This window comes from Ylistrum balloti, unplaced genomic scaffold, assembly GCF_031769215.1.
Source record: "Ylistrum balloti isolate Yb309-2 unplaced genomic scaffold, AGI_CSIRO_Ybal_v1 Utg369590, whole genome shotgun sequence".
Lineage (NCBI taxonomy): Eukaryota > Metazoa > Mollusca > Bivalvia > Pectinida > Pectinidae > Ylistrum > Ylistrum balloti.
In genome coordinates, this window is record NW_026781876.1 from 429,480 (window position 1) to 452,021 (window position 22,542).

A 22,542-nucleotide genomic window follows, 5' to 3' on the forward strand; every position below is an offset into this window, starting at 1 on the left:
CAAATCCATATAGCACTTTTACTGTGTATCTCGAAAATCTATCGTGTATTGTATATTTTCCTGCATGGTGTGTTTTGACCAATTCTGCTCTCAAATTAGGAAGAAAGGGAGGCAATTTGAAAATTAAAACCTCAATAAGTCTTAAATTTACTTATATAAAATTGCAATTGAAACTGAATCCAGTAGTTTGTGCTTCTGAGAATTTAGATAACTGAAAAGCAGATTGATACTACATATATATAGTCCGATATTATGGCATGGTAACATCTGATGTCATCAGTACAATGACGTCATCAATTGCTAATGATGGCTTCACCAATGCACTGTGATGTCATAGTGAAGGCTAGAAATCCCACAAACACTTCAAATTAGTATCCGACACATTTCTCTAAAGTAATTAACAGTGATATGACATTAGATATTCTTAAGTGTCATGTGTATGACATCACAAGCACCTATGCGTACTGCCCTCCACCCTTATTTAAGTGTGATATTAGAAACCCTATGACATTCCAATATTGTTAAAAAATTGCATTTTTTACAGCTGTAACTATGGAAACAATTTCATAATAATATCAACATGATTGTATGCCCAGTCAATGAGAAATAAACACACATTATTGAGTAAAAATCATCAAAACAGAGCATTTATCCAAAATACAAAAACTCATACTTTCCTTCTTAGTTATCATGGACATCACACATTAAACTCTTGGAATTGCTCTGAAATCCAGTCTCAATACATTCAAAGCTTGTTATAAACAGAAAGCAGATATTATCCCGTCCATTAACCTATATAGGACTGGGGGCTTCCTACGTCTTAGGACCAAAAAGTTTCTTTGTTATACCAGAAATAAGTAATATCCCTCCCAAATCATTATCATGGTTCTCACAATGTTTTAATTTAAACTACGACATGGCTATGGCGAGACTCTCTTTAGCTGTAAGAACTCACAAATGTTCTCTTATTCCCGTGAAAAGAATGAGATATCGACACTACAAGAGTACAGTAAGATTTCTATGGCCACACCGTGTCACACAAAGGGGAGAATCGTGTACATTTTCTCGTGCGTGTCACGCTACAGTCACAACATACATCTTAAAGGTATGTTTAAAACATAAAGGAATTCTTATTTCTTCAAGTTTTACACTTATTACATAAATATATATGAGAAAAATGTTACTTACATGTTGGTGTCGCAGTAGGTGTTTTCTGAATGACCAGTCTCGTGCCCAACGCTAAAAATTTTGTCGCAGCACTGAGCAAATTTAATAATAGTCCAAGCTCATTGGTTGTCCGTTTTCCTTCACGTTTTCATTGGTCAATACGATCTTGAGACGCGAAATTCTTGCACGTGCTCGACGCACAGCTCAGGTGCACACTGTATTACTGAAACAATAAAGCGCCCAAGGAAAGCCTGGTTCTTAAATTTATCTAAAAAAAAACCCACATTGGACGAAAATATGAAAATTTCAAGATTTTGATGATTAATTATTAATATCCATAAATACATATCATGTGTATTAGAATTATTTAGGGATATCCATAAATTGATAAATGGACATCTATCTATAGTGATTTTTCCCCACTTGCGCTTTCCGTACATTCGTGCAGTATTATGAAGTTCTGTTTCAGCACTGGCCAGATTTTATTCCGATCTCTGATTCTTGTTGTTATATCATTAGGTTGGCTTAGTTGATCTCTCTCACGGACACTTCAATAGAAGACTGGTGTTAGGGGAGATCGAAATAAGACAAAAACAATAAGTAAATAAATATGATATAACACAGATGATATTCCACAACCATCATCAAAATCATCATCTGTCTGTTTATATGTCTGTCTGTCTGTCTGTCTGTCTGTCTGTCTGTCTGTCAGTCTGTCTGTCTGTCTGTCTGTCTGTCTGTCCGTGTTTCACATGTATTCAGTAAAATATGAAATGTAATAATCTACAGAGTAATGAAAAATAAATATATCACTAAGATTTTCTCTGTGTTTTAATCAGCGTTTTGAAGCATTGTCACGGCTAGGTCAATGCATGTTTGCACTTTCCAGACCAATTTCAACTTACTAATAAAAGTGCTGGTTTTGTTGGTTATAGAATCAATACAAATAGCAACGAAAAGGAGACACATTCGTGGTTTGTTGAATAATATCTTAAATCTATTGTTCCATAATGCATCCAGTAAGTATTCACTTGTGCATTGGATGTATAAATATCAATTCTTTCGATTTTGAACATGATTCTAAAATAATATTTTAATGTGCACCTTTTAATGTCCAACACTCTTGTTTAAAAAAAATGTGTTTATTATACATAACTATTTTTGTATGAAGACTTCATTTCAAAATAAGAATGTACTGAGAATAAACGCCATTTTTAAAATAAAAAGTCGTCAAAACACAACATTACCATTTTCTCACTTTTATTTACTCTTCACCATCAAATTGGCGTATCCTTCTCTCGTGTGTCTTTTTCCGGCCTCCGGTCCGCATTTAGTTTTCCAGTAAGTTGCAAACATTTATGTGATTAAGAAATTCCAAGATGGCGCTCGAAGTTGCTTCTCTGAACTTTGTCGACATGCAAAAGGACTTAGAAGAGCAGGAGCTGAAGGTTGGTTTATATAGAGTCTTTCTGAATCTAATTAAGTTATACTCTTTGTAATGGATATAACACAACAAGCCCAAAACGACTCGACTCGGCCACATAACACTGACGGAGGTCTGCTCTGTCCGTGTCTGGAGTTGAAAACAACCACAGGAATTAGCCTCGTCTTTCAATACACGCTAATTATTGACAGACGAGCCTGGTGTCTGTGGCACGATCCCGCATATTGGTCCTGCATTATCAGTTATTTAAATGCAGGGTCATTTAGAAAAAGAAACGTATGGAGTTCTTTTATACATCTACAACAAAAATGGACGTCATATTTTTGACATGGCCCATTTACAAGTACGAGCCTCGTCTGTCAATACACTCATACAATAATAAAAGCGTGTAACTCTGTCGAAACGACCCAATTTCGGTGATGGTCATTAAATCGTTCAACACGTTGGACGCAATACCACAAATTGGTAATTGCAATAGCCCTGCGTTTGAGAGATGGCTACCGTGTCTGATTTCGCTGCAAGGTAAGTGTCCGACTAAGTGATATCTGAAAATTTAACAATGTTTGCTGAAGTCAGGCGATAGTTTAGGACATAATATATAGTGAATCGTATACCAAGTTGAAGGGAAAAAATATCTGTCGATTCAGAACACTCTCTGCATGATATCTTGAAATGTTTATTGACCATCACAATTTTCCTGAAAATGGGTCATTTTACTAGGGCGATAAAGTTATATACCTTTATTAGTGTGAGAGTGTATTGAAAGACGAGGCTAGTACTTTTGGCCCAATGACCAATAGAATATTGTACAATTTAACACAAAAAAGGGATAATTCAGGTTATTTGTTTTGTTAAAATCATAAACTTTTTCTCTTTCATTGCTTATCAACTGCTTATAGTGTGGCTGAAATAAAACACAGGTAAATTCATGCTCACCTATGATATTTACACTAAATGCACCCATGCAAGATATGCATTATGATTTTATATGTAGATAAAGCAAATAAACAGTATGGAGTCATGCCAAGTTGAATAGAATCTAAATTTGAATTTAATTATTAATTTTCGACTCAGCATATATACTGTATTGTCATCTTATAGGTGATAGACAATGTTCTGTCAATGTCTGGTTCTATATCAACATTTCATTGAATGCAGAAGTAAATTTCTCCTCAGGTACCAGAATATATGCATAGCATATTAAATTCCAAATCAACATATGTCATACAAAATAAGTTCAGATATTCTATAAATAAATGAAGATGTATATTCTTGTATTATCAAATGTAGTTGTAAGCAAGCAAAAGTGGTATACAAGCTTATGGCACAACATACAACATTGATGATTTGTTCATTTAAGGGCAATCAAGGCAGCTCTAATGGAAAGTAGAACTTTTCTCTTTCATGAATAGGACAATATATCTTAATTGTTAATTATTTTCTCTCTGATTATTAAATGTTATTTTGATTTCAGATAATCAAGTTGTTTGTTTTTACAAAAACTGTACATTATTAAGGTTTCTTCACTTGTCCATGTCTTGTTCACCCATCCACTTGATCACTGTAAAATTTTCAAGAGTGTGATTTATGAGACGATGTCTCCATATCAGCACTTCTTCAAGTTTTCATATCATAAAAAAATGAAGGCAGCACATTTTGGAATGGAGTTAAATCAGTTCATTTTCAGATTTTAATTCCCAAACTGTAGCATTTGAAGCTCTGAATGGGCGGCTGCAGCCTCAGAGAGTTGCACAAGATCATTGGCACCTTAAGTGCTGGATTATCATTATTCGTTGGAGGGAATGAGTTATAACTCTTGATTTTAATAGAAGACATAAACAGCCAATGTCAGTGGGATTTCTAATATAAGGCATCAGGACAAAATGATTTATAACCTTTTTATTTTCCACATATTTGTCATATGGTGTTCAATGTCCCTGGCTTATGTACAGGAGCCAGACAGGTCAGAGGGAGTTGTCCTAAGTGGTCTGCTATCACAATATCCAGGTAACAAACATGATAATAATAAATTCTTATCATATGTAAACCATGTTGACATAAACCACCAACCTCTTTGTTTAAGTGACATGTTAAATGGATTACTTTGACATTTCAGGCTCCGGGTGGAGTTGGATCCCCTATATTATACAGTCAACTTCTCGCCTTGTATCTCCTTCATAATGAAATGTGAGTATTGGTATTCTTTCAATATTACAGTACCATAGTTGATATTGAGTTTTCATAAATAACTGTTCCTCATTATTTTTCATCCCGAGTGTTTCACTGTTTTGAAATACATTTCTTTTTTTTTTTTTTTAGAGATGATCAGTTTGTAAAGTCTGGTTTTTTTTTGGATTCAGATATTTGAGTCTTGGATTCCACCTTATTTTGCAGAAAACTTGTCCAAATTTTGAGAAACCACTACAATGTATATCTCTTTGTAATGGGACTCATCAAAGTTTTGGAAATAGTGTTAAGGACTACTATGAATAAATCTGACAAGAACTGCTGCTTAAAACCTTAATATTGATTCAAGAAAAACGCTGCATGGAGAGGGTAGTGGGATTTAAGGTCCAGTTGTAAGTTGTTGAACTGACCACATTTTCTGCACTAAGCAGTCCAGGTGTTCTCAACACAAAAATTCAGACTCAAAGTTAAAGTTTTGGTATTTATCTCGTATTCAGTCCATGGACGACCGATTAATTCAAAGTAGGAAAAACCTTACTGCAGGACAATGAAATAGTGTTTAGTACATTCATTTATCACTTATCAGCAAAAGACATGGGTGGGCTTGTTAGTTATTACCAGACATGATATAATACAGTATACAGTGTATGTGTTATCACATAAAATGCAATATTCCCAGATAAACCGTCTTAAATTTGATGCATGACTTGTCCATTGAATGAACTGACAATTGCATTGAGATGTATAAATAGCCCTTTCAAGTTTGTGATATTCTATATAAAATTCTGTTGAAGGTGCCAGGCAAAGTTTCTTTGGAAGAGAATTCCACCATCTGTGAAAAGTGTAAGTAATGTTGTGATATATTAATCAAACATACGGTAAAATCATACATTTTTGAAGTGCTCAAATTTACGGTTTTACAACAATGCATGTCTGTATAGGTATTTGATTTTGTGGATAAATCATGCTCACAATGTTACTATAATCCTTGTTGGCTTTTACCAGTTTGTTTTGTGGACATATAATTTCATGGATTTAGAGTGACCACGATTTCAACAAAAATAAATCCTCAAAAATTAATGATTTAGCAGTACCTAGTCAACCTCTCCTTCTTTACTCTCAAGGCTCTTGAATTTGGATCTTCATAACCTTTATAGATACACATTTTCCCTTGATTTGAAGTCAGTTCGTTGTTCTTCTTGTTCAGGGAACCCCTGAGCTGACTATGATCTGGACAGCAGGTCAGAAAATGTGGCAGAGAGACTATACAGGGAGTTACGAGGCTTTGAAAAAGGAATACTCTCCAGAGGTCAAGCCCATCATGGAGGCAGCCCTTGGTAAGACTCTACATGAACTAACATTTTTTCTGTGTTTGACATCCAAGGGTTAAAAACTCTAGCCAGTAGAAATTGAAATTAATTGATAAAAAAAACTTTCCATCAAACTAATTCTTCTTAAGCAAAACATTCTAGTTTAAGTTTGCAAACTTGAATAAGAAAAATGTAAATAAACTCATTATAAATCTCATAAACAAGTTAATGAATGTCAGTTTTGTATTTTCTCTTTATATGTTTATATATTAATTTTGAAATCAAGGCATTTTTCATATTGGATGAGCTAGACTTACTTGATATTTATTAAGGTATACCCTCCAAATGTCTCTTTTGAACTCTGAATTTTTATTGACTACACCTAATTTTTGTTAGATTGATTATTTATAAAATTATCATTGATATATCCCACAAATACATGTACACCCTAGAATAATACAATGGCTCAGTTCAGATTTTAAAAAATCTTTGTCTTTTGACTTATTTCAGGGTATTTAAAAATTTAATGTCAGTAAAGGAGCATTTCATTTTTGCGAACAAGGACTAAGTAATCCCAGGTTCAAATATTTTGTCAGTTAATCCATTTTCATTTTAGAAGTTTTATTACTTGTGTAACAGTTATTAACAATGTGGCAAGTATGTGGAAAAAAAGCCCCATTAATTTCAAAGCTTTACTTTGAATATGTTATTAGACGCCTACCGGAGAAGAGCATTTCACCTAGTGTCACAAGCTTACTCCTCAATCAATGGGGATGAGTTGGCCACATTTCTGGGCATGTCTACAGCAGATGCTGTACAAGGTAAAATATAACTTAATACAGTTTACAATTTAGTAACATTCCTTTTCATAATATGTCAGAGGTGTTTTCCATCAGAAATTTCTCTGGTGATGCACTTAAAATTTCTCATTTTTATGGCCCTCTTCACATAATAAAAGGCACAAGGACAAAATCATTAGATGTCAGGTACACTTTGCCTTCACTTCAAATGAAATTAATTGATAAAGAACAGTAATGGTTATGTCAGCTGCCTTGTACAATTCTTTACTGTTTACTGTAGACACTTTAATATGCAGATTATAGACACCAATAAGAATGGTTGTCTGCACTTTCAAGTGTGAATGCCAATGATTCAGTTAAAAGTTTAAGATTGTTCCTTGTATTTTTTTTATTCAAGACATTACTCTATTATTAAAGTGTATATTTGAATGATACTTATTAACAGAGGGTAGATATGTTGTATGTGATTTCCAAGTTCAAGGTCACGGGCTATTCTTCAGGAACAAAGTTCAAAGGTCTAAATTTCTATGTAAATTCAGTATTAGCATTATAGATGTACCCCTGTATTACCTGCAGACAATATATTCAGAAATTTTAAGACTAGATGATGTCTAGCCATATGTAAGGTCACTCTAGAACTCAAGCCTCAACATTTTGTTGTTAGTGTTAAATTAGGTCAGTGATAGTATAGTTTTTTGTTTCCTTTTCTATTGGACTTCAGCTTTTGTCACTCCAGATCTTTGTATAATTTTTCAATTGTTGACACAGTAATTTTTGTAAGTATTTTATGGTGAGTCCAAAACAACAATTTTAGTAGTCCTTCTACTAAGCAGTAAATTTGGTTTTCAAAATGTCAGCGAGTCCCACAAGAATCCAGGACTCAAATATCCGAGCCCAAAATATTATGTAACAGAGGTACACATCAAATCTTTTTTGTATTACAGCTGCACGAGCTGAAGGATGGAACGCTGATGCCCAAACTCGCTTTATCACACCAAAGAAACCAGGTTTGTACATTTTCCCTTTAACTGAGAAATTACATGTACTTGTTGTAGTTCTTTCTCCCTATCTGGGCAAATATACTGTTTTTTACCAATTTTGATGAAAGCTTGCTGAATGTTATATTATCAAAATTTTGAAATAAAATCATCTTACATGCTGTTATATCTCCACTGAAGTTTCAGCATGTTAAATTCAGTAGTGGAAAATTTCATGTAAACTACAAGACAATGAACTGATATAATTTGATTTCTAGGCTATATTTTCTAGGAAAGAAGACTTCTTTGAATCAATTTGAAAATTTGAAGGTTTTTCTTCATAAAATTGGCCCAACTTTCTGTAACTGTAAAAGAAATTGTTCTTTTGTGATTTGATTGCAGCAGGTCTGTGTCCCTTTACAATTATGTCTGTACGGTGTACAAACCTGAATACCAGTGTCTGTAATAACCTTGATAACCAAAGACCTGGAAACTTCATCTGTGGTTATTGTTGTAGCAGGAGTACAAGCAGATCCAGAATTCAAGAGTGACCAGCAACTGTCTGTTCTGACGGACTATGTGTCCTTTTTAGAGAGTTGATTGAGGTAGGTATTCACGGTATTGACCAGCATCTGTCTGTACTGACCAGCTCTGTGTCCTTCTGAGAGAGCTAAGTTATATAGGTATTTATGGTATTGACCAGCATCTGTCTGTACTGACCAGCTCTGTGTCCTTCATAGAGCAGAGTCAGGTAGGTTTTTATGGAAGTGACCAGCATCTGTCGGTACTGACCAACTCTATGTCCTTCTGAGAGAGCTAAGTTATATAGGTATTTACGGTAGTGACCAGCATCTGTCTGTACTGACCGACGACATATCATTCTTAGAGAGCTAAGTTATGTAGGTATTTACGGTAGTGACCAGCATCTGTCTGTACTGACCGACAGCATATCATTCTTAGAGAGCTAAGTTATTTAGGTATTTATGGTAGTGACCAGCATTGGTCTGTACTGACCAACTACATACTATTCTTAGAGAGTGGAGACTTGGAGGTATTAACAGTGTTCAGGGTCTTTTATTGACTTCTCTATCAGACTATTTATTTGCCCTTTCAGCAGGTGTGCTTTACAGGGTTCAGCTATGAAAAAATTAGATTTAAAGAAAAGTTAATCAATTTTGGAAATGTTTAAACTATTGTGTATCAATATTCATCATTTTCTGTGATTCACTTTTGCTTCTAAGAAATATCTGTAGATATCTGCAGAGACATGGGAGGGTATGAGAGTTTTGTTGATATAAACTTGATACAAAATTTATATTGAAAGTCATTCTGAAAATGTATAATATACTTGTTTTCCAGGTAGAAGACAACACGAAGAAGATACCTTGTCACTTTATCAACAACAGAATATCATAGGAATTTCTCATGATGATTTACTCAACCATAGATAAGGAAGTGTCTGGTTTCAGAGGTTTTTAAAAAAAAATTCCTGAATCTCTAACAGGACACCAAGATCTTGGTCATATCATTAAGAACAGTCTGTGGGATTTTTCTTCCACAAGTAATGGTTTTGCATTTACATGAACAAATATACATGTACTATGTAACTCAAAGTTCATAATGTCTTCAAGATCATTATGAAGGTAATGTTATTTTCAAGACACGTTTGCTCTTGTATTGGTCAATATTTTTTGTATTGCAAAGAAATGTAAAAATGAAACTGCAATTAAAAGTTTTGTCAATATGTACCAATGGGAAAATGTAGGGATTTAATGGCCAAACTTTCTGTAAGTTGTTGTACTATCCACTTCAGCCCCTGTGAAGAAGTACTAACATTTATGTAGTGCTGATAGTGATGAGCTTTCTGTGATTTGCTAATGGAATCAATGAAATTATATATTGATGGACTAGTAAGAAAGATTGGTGCAACTGTATGAATGTAAGCATGTACTAAATAAAGTTCCTTTTTTATTTTGTTGTATATTTTTTTTTGTTTTCACAGAATTTCCCCGATTTAAAACAAAATCCCTGAGGGAGGATCTTGGTTTCCCCCATTCCACCCTTTTTCATCTTTATTTATTCTTTGAAAGTGTTTGATCTTTTTTCCTCCTCTTCCCTCTGCTTATGCATTGAAACGTGAAAATTCCTGCCAAGAAATATAATCTTACGGTCTAAGGTGGTCACCTGTAGGTCATTTAATGTTTCTGATCTGTCTCAAAATCAGAGGGGACCAAGGGAAACCTAAATATGAAATCTGCAGTTATCCCAATTATAAGGATAACATACGGACCAATGACGTAAACAGACGGGCTGGTGGAATAAAAAAATTACCTTGATTGTTATTTGTTCCAGTAATGTCAAATATGAAATAATACAAAATAATACAGAAGTGAAAATGAAAGATCGTAGCTACCTGCCTTTATCAGAGTACATATATCACTACTCATTCACAAACAATGCGTGCTAGTTTCTGTACTTGTTTATTGGCTTGTCTCAAAAATCAAGCTTTATTCATATGGAAAATATGAAAATATGTGACATGACCACAGGGGTTCTCTTTCCATTGGGATTTCATTTGATGTCATATGCTATAACCAAACCAAAAAAAAAAAAAACACACAATTTGTAAAAGTGTTCTGAAAATTTTCACCCTTACTGAAAGAACCAATAGTGAAGAATGTAGAAAAGAAATAATCATGTATCAAGTGAATTTGAATGCATTTGGAATCTGGAGCAGCCAATTGCATATTGTATCAGATATATAAGAAATCAGGAATCACCAGAGTCATTTTACAATAAGAATAGTATGTAGTTGAATTTATTGCTGCTTTACGTCCTATCAATAGCCAGGATGTACCATGTCTGGGTTGTGGAGGAAATCCATAGTTCCTATAGAAAAACAACCAACCTGTGGCTAATACCTTGTCACTGCCCCACATAGGATTCGAACCCAAGACCCAGAGGTGGAGGGCTAGTGATAATTAAAGACATTCAAAAACCTTAACCACTGTATGTAAACAACGATAATGAAGGCACAATTTTCACTTCAACAAAACAATGACCCAACATTATAACCCTTTGGCAGTTTACAGTCGAAACATTATTTGTCTGAGCGTAATGGGCTATGAAAGAAGAGCTGACACATGATGATTAAACAACATGTTTATTAAAGGTACATACTTCTCTTTATTGAATACTGATCGATAACAATTTTGTAAGTTCATCACCTAATGTATCAATGGGTATAAAATTTTCACAAAACATAACCGTTAGCATTTCAAACTTCAAATACTAATGTGTAAAGCATTCCGATTTCATTGCAAAGTTATATACAGCTTAGGGTTAAGTAGAGATATGCTGTGATGGTAGGAATCTTGTCTGTTTCTTTTCAAAAGCTTATTACCATAATCAGCTAGTTTAAAATTAGTTAGCCAGTTACTTGACAATATTTTTTATGTAAGAACTTCTAGTCACTACCAGTAAAGTAAAACTCAAGTTTCAAATAAACTAAACATTGTGAAACAGGATTATTGGTTTTGATTATTCAATTAAATAATATTATCAGATTTCAAAATAATTAGGGCAGTGGTACTTGAAACCAATAACCTGCGAAACTTGCTTAAAGTTAATGTAAACACATATTAGTAAAATCATAACTTGACTGAAGTCTATATATATATGACCTTTCAACTTTTAGTGAAGCACATCCTGATTTTGCTTGATACCACTTGTCATCTGACGAAGATAGCTAGGAGCACCTGTCCCAACATTATAAGCCATTGAAATTATTTATCATTAAGATGGTCTAAGGAATTAACAGGGTGTTTGCTGATGATGTATTGATATTCTGACCTCAGAAATGCTCATTTTACAGAAGTGATGCAAGTATCAATAGTCCCTGTTTTTTCATGTTTTACATGTACATGAAAGTATATACAGGGTCAAGTAAGTAAAACTTCATTCACAGAACTAAATAAGATTCTAAACTCACTTAGAAAGCTTGGTGTGAGATAAAGTGGGACAAAAAATATTGAGTTATAATCCTATTTCAAAATCCTAATCTGGCCTCAAGTTTCAAAGTCTGTAACCTGTTTTTTTCTATCCTAACCTTTAATTATTGACAAATCCTGTCTTAATCTGACTTATTTTAACAATATACATTGTATGTACATTTATATTATCGATGTGAATTGAGATAACTTTACAAAAATTCAAATTCATATCAAATTTTACAAAAATGTAGCAGCTAATCTATAACTACAGTACTGGCATACCTGGCTTCAGGAGTCAGTGCTTTTCTTTTATACTTTAGCTATTTTAAGAGACCTCTGTACACCACTAGGTATCCTCCTGAAGCCTAGAAGATGAAACTCCAAATACTTATGAAATTAACAAGATGTTTGGTTCTTTGGAAATTTTTCCCGCTGGAGATTTTTCTTGTCTGTTTAGTTTAAACTTCATTTACATATGAATCTGGTGTAGCCATGGTGGATGGGATAATAGTCTAAGGACCAGTAAGTATTGATTTTCAGTTGAGTTTGGAGGTACTGAGGTTAGACTGTGAAATAAAACGACTTAAACAGCCTGTACATAAATCATCAAACATTTTGCACCTCACCTTAGAAAAGTTCAGGAATTTTGTTCTAAGTAATAACTGAATCTGATTATACTGTATATCTGTACATGTGTATCCAACCACCAAAGACTGTGTAAATGATACACAGGGGATCAGTACCTTTTGATAAAAATTTAATATTATGTGCAAAACGGATATTAATCACAACATACTCACGTATTACCAATAAGAAGGTGTTTCCTTTATAATGTCTACTAGTTTCGCCTCTGAAGTTGAGGCTTCACAAGGTCCTGATGAAGCCTCAACTTCAGAGGCAAAACTAGTAGACATAATAAAGAAAACACCCTCTTAATGGTAACAGGTGAGTATGTTGTGATTAATATCTGTTTTGCACATACTATTTAGTTTTTGTATAATCGCCCTGCATACCATCTGGTATCAATACTCACAGCGAAGTACCCCACTAAACAACCACGTATCCAGACCCGACGTTGGCTCCTTTCTTTTGATAAAAATTTAATATCAGATACAGTATTGCCAAATGATGAATTAAACTGCAGTTGCTACGTTCCTCTAGGACTTGACAGTGATTCAAAGGACCTAAATTTCAAAACGAAAACATAAGGGGCAACCAAGGAAAATCAAAACCAGCCAAAAGAATGTTAGAATCAAACCGAAGAATCAATAAATGGCAGTTGTTTTAACTGGTCAGCAGTTTTATAATTAATTCAGTATAATCAATGAGGTTGGATTTTTAGATAAAGCAAACTGTGAAAACTAGATTATCACATAAACCAACCAATAAATCTGAAACATGATGTTTACATGAGCTAAACTTGGGGAGAAAATGAAAGGGTAGGCATCTACTACAAACATCGGAACATTCATTTCCCAGAGTACATGAGAAACTTTTACTAAGATCATGACATATTGGCAAATAAATACATGTACCAAAATTTACAAAAATCAACATTTTTACAAATTTTAGACTGGTTCAGTGCAGATGCCTGTCTAATGCCTGACATGACAAAACATTGTGTGACTGCCATGAAATGGGGTATTGGTAAATAAAATACACAAGAGACCTTGACAGGCACCTGAGATATGCAATATTGAATATAAAGATTAAAGGACAAATAGGTTTCAAGTGTTATGAAAAAGAAATTGTGACATTGATGATAGTATGCCAGTGTCAATACATGCATACCATCAAAACTGTCACCCTTTACCAATAAATCTTACAAAAAATTATTTCAATTGGGAAATAAACATTATGCTCAAAAACACTATTTTTCTAGAAAAATCATAGTAAAGTTAGCCTGCTCCCCTGGGAGAAATGTAAGACCTTTTTCGGAAAGCATCTTAAGACGCTTTCATCCATGAAGAGCATTTGATAATACCATATCTGGGTTTCGAGAAGAAGACATTTGAAATCTTAGTCACTTTGACCCCTTTTGGTTTCACACATCAGCCCCTGGGGATCAGCCAGAATCAATATGGGCATACCATCAAGCATTCATCCTTTGCTTATAATACAAAACAAGTTTGAAATATTTCCAATTATGCTCAAAAATGTATTTTTCTCATATAAATCATTATGAAATGAATGCCCTTACTGGAAAAGCACCTTAAAACTCTTTCATCTTTGAGAAAGGGATTTATGAAATTTTTATCAATTTGACCCTTTTGACACTGCCCCTAAGGTCCTGTTGGGTAGGGACCCTATAATTCACTATTTTGGTTCATCTTAGGCTAGGGAAGGTTACTGCAAAATTTAATTGAAATCAGTTCAGTGGTTTAGAGAAGAAGTTGAAAATTTAAAAAAAAATTACGGATGCACAATAGTGGACACAGGTCACCATGAAATTTGAAGAAACTAAGAAATTAGCCAATCAAATTCCAAGGTTTCCATCTTTAACTGTAAATTTGATACACAAAGCAGATTGTCTCGATTCAAACTAGTGATATTACTCTGCATCAAAATTGTTTTTCTTTCATAAAACTAAACTTGATATACAAACTCTTAATAAGATTAAAATTTAAAAACCCTTTCTTAAAAGTTGTTGTTTATACATTCAAACCTTTCTTTACCAGACATTACCCTGTCAATTGACAATGAATTCTCTTCAAATTCAGAGAATACCTGTTGTAGTGCTTATTCATAGACTGATCTTTGAGTACAGGTATGCATGTGTTGTGTATTTTGCCTTTGAAGATTCAATCACTTGTTTTGAAGGTCCAGTCACAAGCACTTTGCTCCACTGATGATCTGACAGTAAACAAATTGATGATAGACTTCTTTTGATTGTGAAAATCTCACATGTCTCTTTGGAAGGAGTAGGTAAAGGAACACCTTAGTAATCTCTAGATATATAGATAAAAAGTAGGTATAGATTTTAATGTGACCAAAAATACTTTGAGGTATAAAATATGATAATGCCACTCCTTCTATGATTAAGGAGTAAATGTTTATTCAACAATTACCAGTAACATACCAAAATAATGTATCCACATATTCTCTTGTCCAACCTGAAAACCATTCTACATATAAGTTAAAATATTTCAAATTTTCAACTCTGCTTATTAATTATTCAACAAGTCATTACAATTGTTCAAATACACAAATCTTTGGGGAAAAAGTCTGATAATTTAAAATTCATGTATGGGCTAACATGTCTGTGGAAAACCATTTGTCTAGCGTTATTCAGCGTAACTATGTTTAGTTTTGAATAAATTATTATCTAAAAATCTTCACTGGTTGACATTACTGTTAGCTGGGCTCAATTGTTACTTATATGTCAAGTAAGTGGTAATTGTGAGCATGCATTTTCCACACATGATCTAGTTTCACTGGACACATGAAGCCTTCCAGATGTCGTTGAAACACATCAGCTAGTTTCAATAATGCAGGTTATCATGGTAATGTCCCATCCAGCCCAGAGTAAAACTCTACTCTCTATGGTTATTACGGAAGTTCGCAGATTACTACGTTAACATGTCAACATGTTAGCCAACCAATAATTGTCTCTTTGACAAATGAAGAGGTGCAGGCTTTCATGGTAACACACAAGCCAACAAATAGCTTCATAATATGCAGGGACTTGCAGGTTGCCATGGCTACATAATGGACATCCAATCATATTGTAATATTCTAACATACACCGTTACCTAGCAGCATACATTTGTATATAGTCTCTCACTTTGCTCTTAAAAGATTCCTGCAAGAAAGAAAAACTTTGTCAGCACATCATTTTTATTCCTTGGCCCAAAATATTTACTTAAGGGAAAAAACCTGTCTTTCAAATTTAATGGTTAGATTAACAAATAACTGAACCTTGCAAGGCATTCAAATTATCAATTTTATCAATCTAATTGCCACTTTTCTTATTATAAATCATTACAACTCATATTTTTGCCTTTTTGGAAAAGAATGAAATAAGCAAGTTGACATCAAGCAATTAATATATTACACCTTAACTTTTTCAAAAATTGTTATTTAGTGTTGTCATAAAAATTTGTTACAACAGAAAGATGTATACAAGCGAGCAAAACCTTGCATGACTTTGTCATTATAATAAAAGATAAACTTACTTTGTTGCGAGAATAATGATCTGCAGCATCTACATTGAGTGGGTCATCAAAATTGAGTAAATCCTAGGGGAAAACAAACAAACATTTAGTATATAGACCATTAAATACAGTTTTATAGCACTGGCACTGTGATTTGAATAGATTTACAAATTTACAATAAATGTTACCATGGTACAGTTGCTATGGCAACAATTTTTTTTTTTTTTTTTTTGAAAAAATGCTGCATCCACATCCCTACAAGGTCACTATCTTTACTAATGTAATTTCATTGAAATTGACCAACTAGTTTAGGTGGAGCTGTCTTGACAGTGAAAAAATTTATAATGACCTGTTACCAAGGCAACCACACATTTTTTGTATTAAAAAGGGATGCATATACATTTACACATTGTGTCATCAAAATGAAATTGATACCGGTACATAAGTTTAGGAGAACTTGTCCAGACAAAAATTCTCAAACAGAATCCTATTTATATTGACTGGTTTCCATGGCAACTAATATTCTGCTGGACAAAAAGCCTGCAAACACATCTACACATGATCCCCTAATATTCCTGTGCAGTTTAATTGAAATTGATTCATTAGTTTAGGAGTAGGTGTCCAGACAAATATTTGTCTACGGACGGATGGACGGGCGCCTAGACGGACAAGCTGATTACAGTATGTCCTCCTTAACTTCAAATTACATTAATTTTACAAACAAATAAAGTAAAGAGTATAATAAATTCCTGTTATTTCAAAATGAAAACGTAAAAAGTTAGTGCAAGATTTAGTTTTTTTTTCTAATAATCAAAAACTTATCAAAAGTTTTACTGTCTACTGTCAATTATTTTTAATTACTATCAAAACCAGTTATTAGTACCAAATTATTTGAAATAAGCAAAGGTTAATATCTTAATTATCCTGCTTTCAAGTACAAGAACCTCACTTGATCAACTGAAAAAACTTGTAACGTTATGTTACAAGATTGAAATTGAAGTTATGTACGTAAATTGAATTTTCTGACTGGTTAGTGAACACAACAGTGTTATACATACAGAAAATAAGGAGTTGAGACCCCATATCACATCTTTAAGTCTTCTTGTGGGCGCCCAACCTGCGAGGAAAAAAAGTACCTGGTAGATGGTTGTTAATCAAAAGTTTTTATTTACTGTGAAGTGTTTATAGATGCTTTGTAATCTGATTAGGGATAAGCCTACATGACACTGGTGTTATGATTCTTGTAGTCTTGTCTGAATGATGTTGCTGGAACCTGATAGTATTTCATTGGTATTCATGTTACTCATCAATACTTCAGGTTTTCAAACTCCTGAAAGAGGAGAGACTGTGGGCTAAAGCTTTCAGATGACAGAACTTTTCAATAAAGAGCTGGCCTGGAAGAAGACACAAAATCTTGACCTCCATCACACTGTACGTGATCTTGTCTAATTATCTAGACAGCTCTAATACAATGGTCAAAGAAGTGGTTTGTGAAATAATTATATGATATTGATGTATCTCTGAAATGGTGTCTCATTTTTGTTTACTATTGGTAGCAGCCTAAAGAATAAAATTAATAAAAGTAAATTATAGAACTAATAGACACAGTTAATGCAAATTAAAATCTCAAATATTTTTTTGAAAATTTCACAAAGTGCTGTATCGGTGCCTGTATATCTGGAGATTTCCCAAATGACTGTAGCAGGTACCATTGTAATTGTCTGTGTGGGATAAATCCAGAATTCTCTAAAATTCAGTTGTTATTCACAGATATGAAGTGTCTCTTCATCACAGAATATGTACATATCTATCAAATCCACAGTAATTATAACTTCCTGTCAATATATAATATATATATATCTATGAACTGATATGTTCAGGGTTTTTCTTGACACATTAGGTTCATCAAAGGATTTATTTATAGATTAAATGGGTACTGTACTTCTGCATATTTTGAAATTAAATGTGGTCATTTTCATTTCTATAATTAAATCTGGTTTTACATAGAACTTTAATATCATCACTTACCTAAACTATCGTAGGAGCTCTGTCGAAGTAAACTTAGACAAACTTCACCATCCTCATTGATGTTTGGGTGCCATATTCGTGTATTACATACAACCTGTGGTGGCTTAAACATAAAACCACATTTAAGAACACAGTAATGTTTAATTAAATGAAATGAGAAAGTTTAACATAAAGTTTTTCGTATATTTTTTTCAAATTGAAAATAAAATTGGGTTCAAGAGAACCTACTCCTGTAACACAGGAGCCACTGATTAGAAATATTTTATTTGACAGTATTGTGTAGACTTTGAGAAAGCACCTGTCATACATGTTCTCTGCGTAAATCCTCTTATGTTGTTGGAGTAAAAGAACAATCAAACAATAAAAAAACCTTGTTTGAAATTAAAAGCTGATCATTTTATCAAAGCATAATTGTATTACCACAATATTATAATCCTCCGGAATATCAACATTAAATAGGAACTTTCCGCCATGCCAAAATCCCTCATCAGGTGTGATGGTAAGAGAGAAGATATGAAGCTGGTTGGGATTACCGAAGTTTACTTTACAAGTCTTTGGTAGGTTCTCCTCCATTTCCTGGACCTCTGTGGGATGAATATGCAGTACACGATATCAGTTAAGGATCCATATTTGTCATAACATATTTTATTGAGTCATGGGCTCCATGGGGGTAATTAGCCCATCCATATTTATTTCAGTTCTGCAGAAATGCTAACAAAAAATATACATGTATCATTCGGTTGTTCTCTGTAATAAGCCCATTCTCCACCTTTGAGCCACAGATGGTTTTTTTCCATTTGATTTATTTCAGAATCAATATCTTGGTAAAAATATTTATCAATAATATGCAAACTAAATTGCACTACATGCTATTAAAAAATTCAAAGAATATTTCACCTGTTAAGGTCAAAATGATCAACACTTTGTATCAACTCTTTTAGAATCATGTATGATGTGACAGTAGAATTAAAAAAAAAAAGGGAAAAAGTTTTGAAATTATTTTGTGAAATTACAAGGATTATTGATAAATCTAATTGACAAAGTAGTGTTAATACTATTGATCAAAGCTACCAATATGGTATCAAACACTTCAATGTTTTGAAGATCTATAACGTGTCATAAGTAAACCTTGGGTAATTACAGAAGTCTGATTTCCCTTATTTTTTGGTGTGATCCTAATTGACAAAAATGTCAACATCCTGTATGCTTGACCGAATATTTAGTCTCTTAACAACATTTTATTATAAAATTTTCATTCTGTCATTAGTTGATTGAAATTTTTACCCTCCAGCTATTGATTATAGTTTTAACTTCCTGAAGGGATCATGGTACCAATAATTGTTTGATCTTCATGACCTTTAAGAATGGATCTTTTCCCTTTTCTCTACTTTCCTCTTATAATTGTTGGCTCATAATTAGTTATAGGAAATTTGAGAATCCCTCTCAAGCAATAACACCAATAACAAACACACTGAGAACTGCTGAAGCAATATATATGTTGGCTGCAGGCTATTACGCTGAAGCGATTTATAAATTTTCTAAAAAATAGTAATTAACTGTTTTGAGCTTGTATGTTGACCCAACAACCCTGAACTCGAACTTGTCTCAGATTATTTGATGCTTTAAAAGTGCATGAAGGTTGATGAGAATCCTGCTAGGAATGAAGTGCTAAATCGCAGATAATGTTTTTTCAAAGAAAAGAACAGTGACCTTGACTTTGACCCAAAAACCCTGAAACTCAAAGTTGTCCAAGATATTTTGATGCTTATTAAGAGTGTAATTTTTTCCTTCAAGGAATGAAGCCACTAGAGTACTGAAAATCTTTAAAAGAAACAGGAACAGATGGAGAGTCAAATACTATAGCCCCTCACCCCGCCAGTTCCATCAGTAGGGGACTAATAATCTTTCAACTATTCAAAAAAAAATACCTTTCAGTATCATATTTTTCTGACGGTCAAAATATCAAAAGAGACCAAAGGAAACCTACATATAAAATGTGAGACAGATCCATTCAGTCCTCAAGAAATAGCGATAACAAACTTTCATTGTCAAATCCAAGATGGCCACCAGTAAGTCATTGTGTTTGACACATGATTGATAATGAAAACATTGCTTCAGAGAATGAATCTTTGGTTTACATGTACACCAGACAAGGAAACTTCAAACAATAAGTGCAAGATATTTCATCCAGTCAGTCAAGCAGAATTCTGTTGATGTTATGATATCCAACTGCAACTCTCTGCCTATCTAAGCCTTAGACATACTTGTAAATTCACAAAGGAGATAACTTAATTGAAATCTAGAATTTGTACCCAGGTAAATAGAAATTATGCATACTAAAGATTTTCATTCAATTTTGACATGGTAACGTAGCAGAAAAATAATAGTTTTTTGAATGTGTTCAAAATTAACATATCTTAGTACGCATGGATTGACAATCTGTTGCACCTCATTCTTGACTTTGATTTGAATGAGATTTTGCAACAGAATATTAGCACTAAATGATGATAAGTTGATCTCCAACAGTTCAGAAATTCAATCACTGTTAAACATGATCTTACCCTTCACCAGAAGCTTGTCCCGGATTGATATCCGTTTGATTTCATGTTCAGTTTCCTTTTTGGCTGGCGTCTGTTGTTTTAACTTCTTGGACAGTGTAATCATGACTCCTGAAAAACAAATCTACCAAGTCACCTTCATAACGAAATTTGTATATACATAATCATGCTGGATGACCTTATGATTATTCATACTCTTGTGATTATGCATAATTATTTCAATATATACACAATGTATTGATATGAGATTTTCAATTGAAGATTAGTCTGCTTTTCCTACAGGCCTCAGCATTCTTTAATCAACATTTTACCAGGGTTACATACTCCCCCTCCAGGAAATAACTCATCCTCGAGTTTCCAGGGGTTACAGCGATGCTGGTGGGGCATGGCTAAGTACTATTCTTGGGTCCCTACATGGGCACCAATGTAACTGAGGTCATCATTTATTTCAATGCCTTTGCTAGGAATCGAACCCAGGACCCCTGGCTAACTAGTCTGATGCTCAACTAATCCAGCTAAATCAATCATTGGAACCATAATATTTTCTCGCTTTTTAGCAAAACCAAATTCATGTTATGCATTATTATGATGCCAATTGCTGATAATATTCATTCTTATGCAATTTCTAGGTTTATGAGGTGTTTATGGTCAAAAATTACAAAGCAACAAAATATTATAACAATGGAGAAAGCATTCACTTTCTGTGAATATTTAACAACGAGTCATCCAATTAATCCTATCTGATCTGACAGTAATTGGTTATGAATTCAAATTTCCCACCAGTAGTTTGCAATTTCCTTATTGTTTTTGTAATCTCTCAATTTGGTTTCCAGATTTTGCTTAAACATTTATATGTATAGTAATTGAATGGAATGTGATTGGCCTGGATTAAGAGCATCGGATTTGTTCCTTAGTTTACTTTTTAGTCAATCTCGTGTAATAATTTGGAATTGTGGATAGTTTCTAGGCATTTTTTAATGGCTGGTAGTGTATTAGGCTAATACATGTACTATAGGTGCACAATAATTTCATCTTCTTTCCATGGCATTGGACAAGAAGATAAAATACTTGTTTTTTTTTTTTAGTTTTTTTTTAGGATACCGGTAAGACGCACAGGAGTTTTAGATAGGTAGGACACTGAGAAAAGTGATTTAAAGGTTTCAACAATGTCAGCAGAAACAACAGAATGAGGGAGTGAGTTACATTGTCTGATAGATTTTAGGTAGAAGAAGTGTTTATAGTAGTCTGTAGAGGTTTGTATGTGTCTGAATGTGTATGGATTGTGACAGGAAGGAGATTTTCCGGATGAAGTGCAACAAGGCCATGTACTTTTTTTTGTATATCATGATAAGTCTGTTTTGCAATCTGCGGGTGTGAAGTGGTGACCAGTTTAGATAATCAATCATGAAAGTGACGGTGCTTATATTGTGGTAATTGTTACACACGTATCTGGCAGCTCGGTGTTGCACGTTTTCTAATTTGAGAAGGCTCGTGTGATAATTGTAATAAAACAGAACAGCAAATTGCATATGTGGGTTATTTTGGTGTTTTCCACAGCACAGTCGACTACAGCACAGAGAATACATAGCGAGTATGAAATCAGGTCCATTCAGATCAGATGCCGTAATTTTAACTTTCGAGACTGGAGCTGTCAGTTTTGGGTCACGTACGTTTTAAGAAATTAAAAGCACATCCAAGTGGGTAACCGTATCGAAACAGAAATATGGCCAGTATAAAATGTATTATTCAACTTCCATTAAACACAAAAATATAAACGGCAAAATGAAGGAAAATACTTACTTCGACTTCGCTTTCTTCTAAAACAGATTATCTGTCATACCGGAAGTTTACAACCCGGTGATAACGCTTAAGCAGTTAGAAAATATAAGAGTTACCCAAAAAGATCATATCAAGGAATAGGTGAA

General features: G+C 33.6%; 2 protein-coding genes across 3 annotated transcripts; one reads left to right on the top strand and one right to left on the bottom strand.

Moving 5' to 3' along the window:
• The first annotated feature begins 2,537 nt into the window (after window positions 1–2,537).
• Window positions 2,538–9,856, top strand: LOC132544716 (COP9 signalosome complex subunit 8-like). 2 transcript variants are annotated; one of them, XM_060208370.1, is made up of 8 exons: window positions 2,538–2,615; window positions 4,728–4,798; window positions 5,593–5,641; window positions 6,006–6,135; window positions 6,822–6,929; window positions 7,853–7,915; window positions 8,403–8,490; window positions 9,245–9,856. In XM_060208370.1, the coding sequence occupies exons 1-7, from the start codon at window positions 2,547–2,549 to the stop codon at window positions 8,483–8,485; spliced, it is 573 nt and encodes a 190-aa protein (XP_060064353.1). In that variant the 5' UTR covers window positions 2,538–2,546; the 3' UTR covers window positions 8,486–8,490; window positions 9,245–9,856. The 2 variants fall into 2 exon arrangements, with proteins under 2 accessions (XP_060064353.1, XP_060064343.1); XM_060208360.1 differs by having other exon boundaries at window positions 2,552–2,615; window positions 8,406–8,490.
• A 5,051-nt stretch (window positions 9,857–14,907) lies between these two features.
• LOC132544596 (NEDD8-conjugating enzyme UBE2F-like) lies at window positions 14,908–22,480 on the bottom strand. The gene is made up of 7 exons (XM_060208216.1): window positions 22,418–22,480; window positions 20,621–20,728; window positions 18,480–18,643; window positions 18,060–18,162; window positions 17,090–17,148; window positions 16,053–16,115; window positions 14,908–15,679 (listed from the first exon to the last, which is right to left on the bottom strand). The coding sequence occupies exons 2-7, from the start codon at window positions 20,721–20,723 to the stop codon at window positions 15,626–15,628; spliced, it is 546 nt and encodes a 181-aa protein (XP_060064199.1). The 5' UTR covers window positions 20,724–20,728; window positions 22,418–22,480; the 3' UTR covers window positions 14,908–15,625.
• Window positions 22,481–22,542: the final 62 nt, after the last annotated feature.

What these genes read in the sequence shown, in the direction of transcription:
- LOC132544716 (XM_060208370.1), top strand. Translation starts at nt 2,547, where the DNA reads ATGGCGCTCGAAGTTGCTTCTCTGAACTTTGTCGACATGCAAAAGGAC. An exon ending in TTCCACCATCTGTGAAAAGT is followed by an intron (nt 5,642 to 6,005) that starts GTAAGTAATGTT and finishes CTTCTTGTTCAG; the next exon opens with GGAACCCCTGAGCTGACTAT. An exon ending in TACAGCAGATGCTGTACAAG is followed by an intron (nt 6,930 to 7,852) that starts GTAAAATATAAC and finishes TTTGTATTACAG; the next exon opens with CTGCACGAGCTGAAGGATGG.
- LOC132544596 (XM_060208216.1), bottom strand. Translation starts at nt 20,723, where the DNA reads ATGATTACACTGTCCAAGAAGTTAAAACAACAGACGCCAGCCAAAAAG. An exon ending in GAGCTCCTACGATAGTTTAG is followed by an intron (nt 17,149 to 18,059) that starts GTAAGTGATGAT and finishes TTTTCCTCGCAG; the next exon opens with GTTGGGCGCCCACAAGAAGA. An exon ending in ATCATTATTCTCGCAACAAA is followed by an intron (nt 15,680 to 16,052) that starts GTAAGTTTATCT and finishes TCTTTCTTGCAG; the next exon opens with GAATCTTTTAAGAGCAAAGT.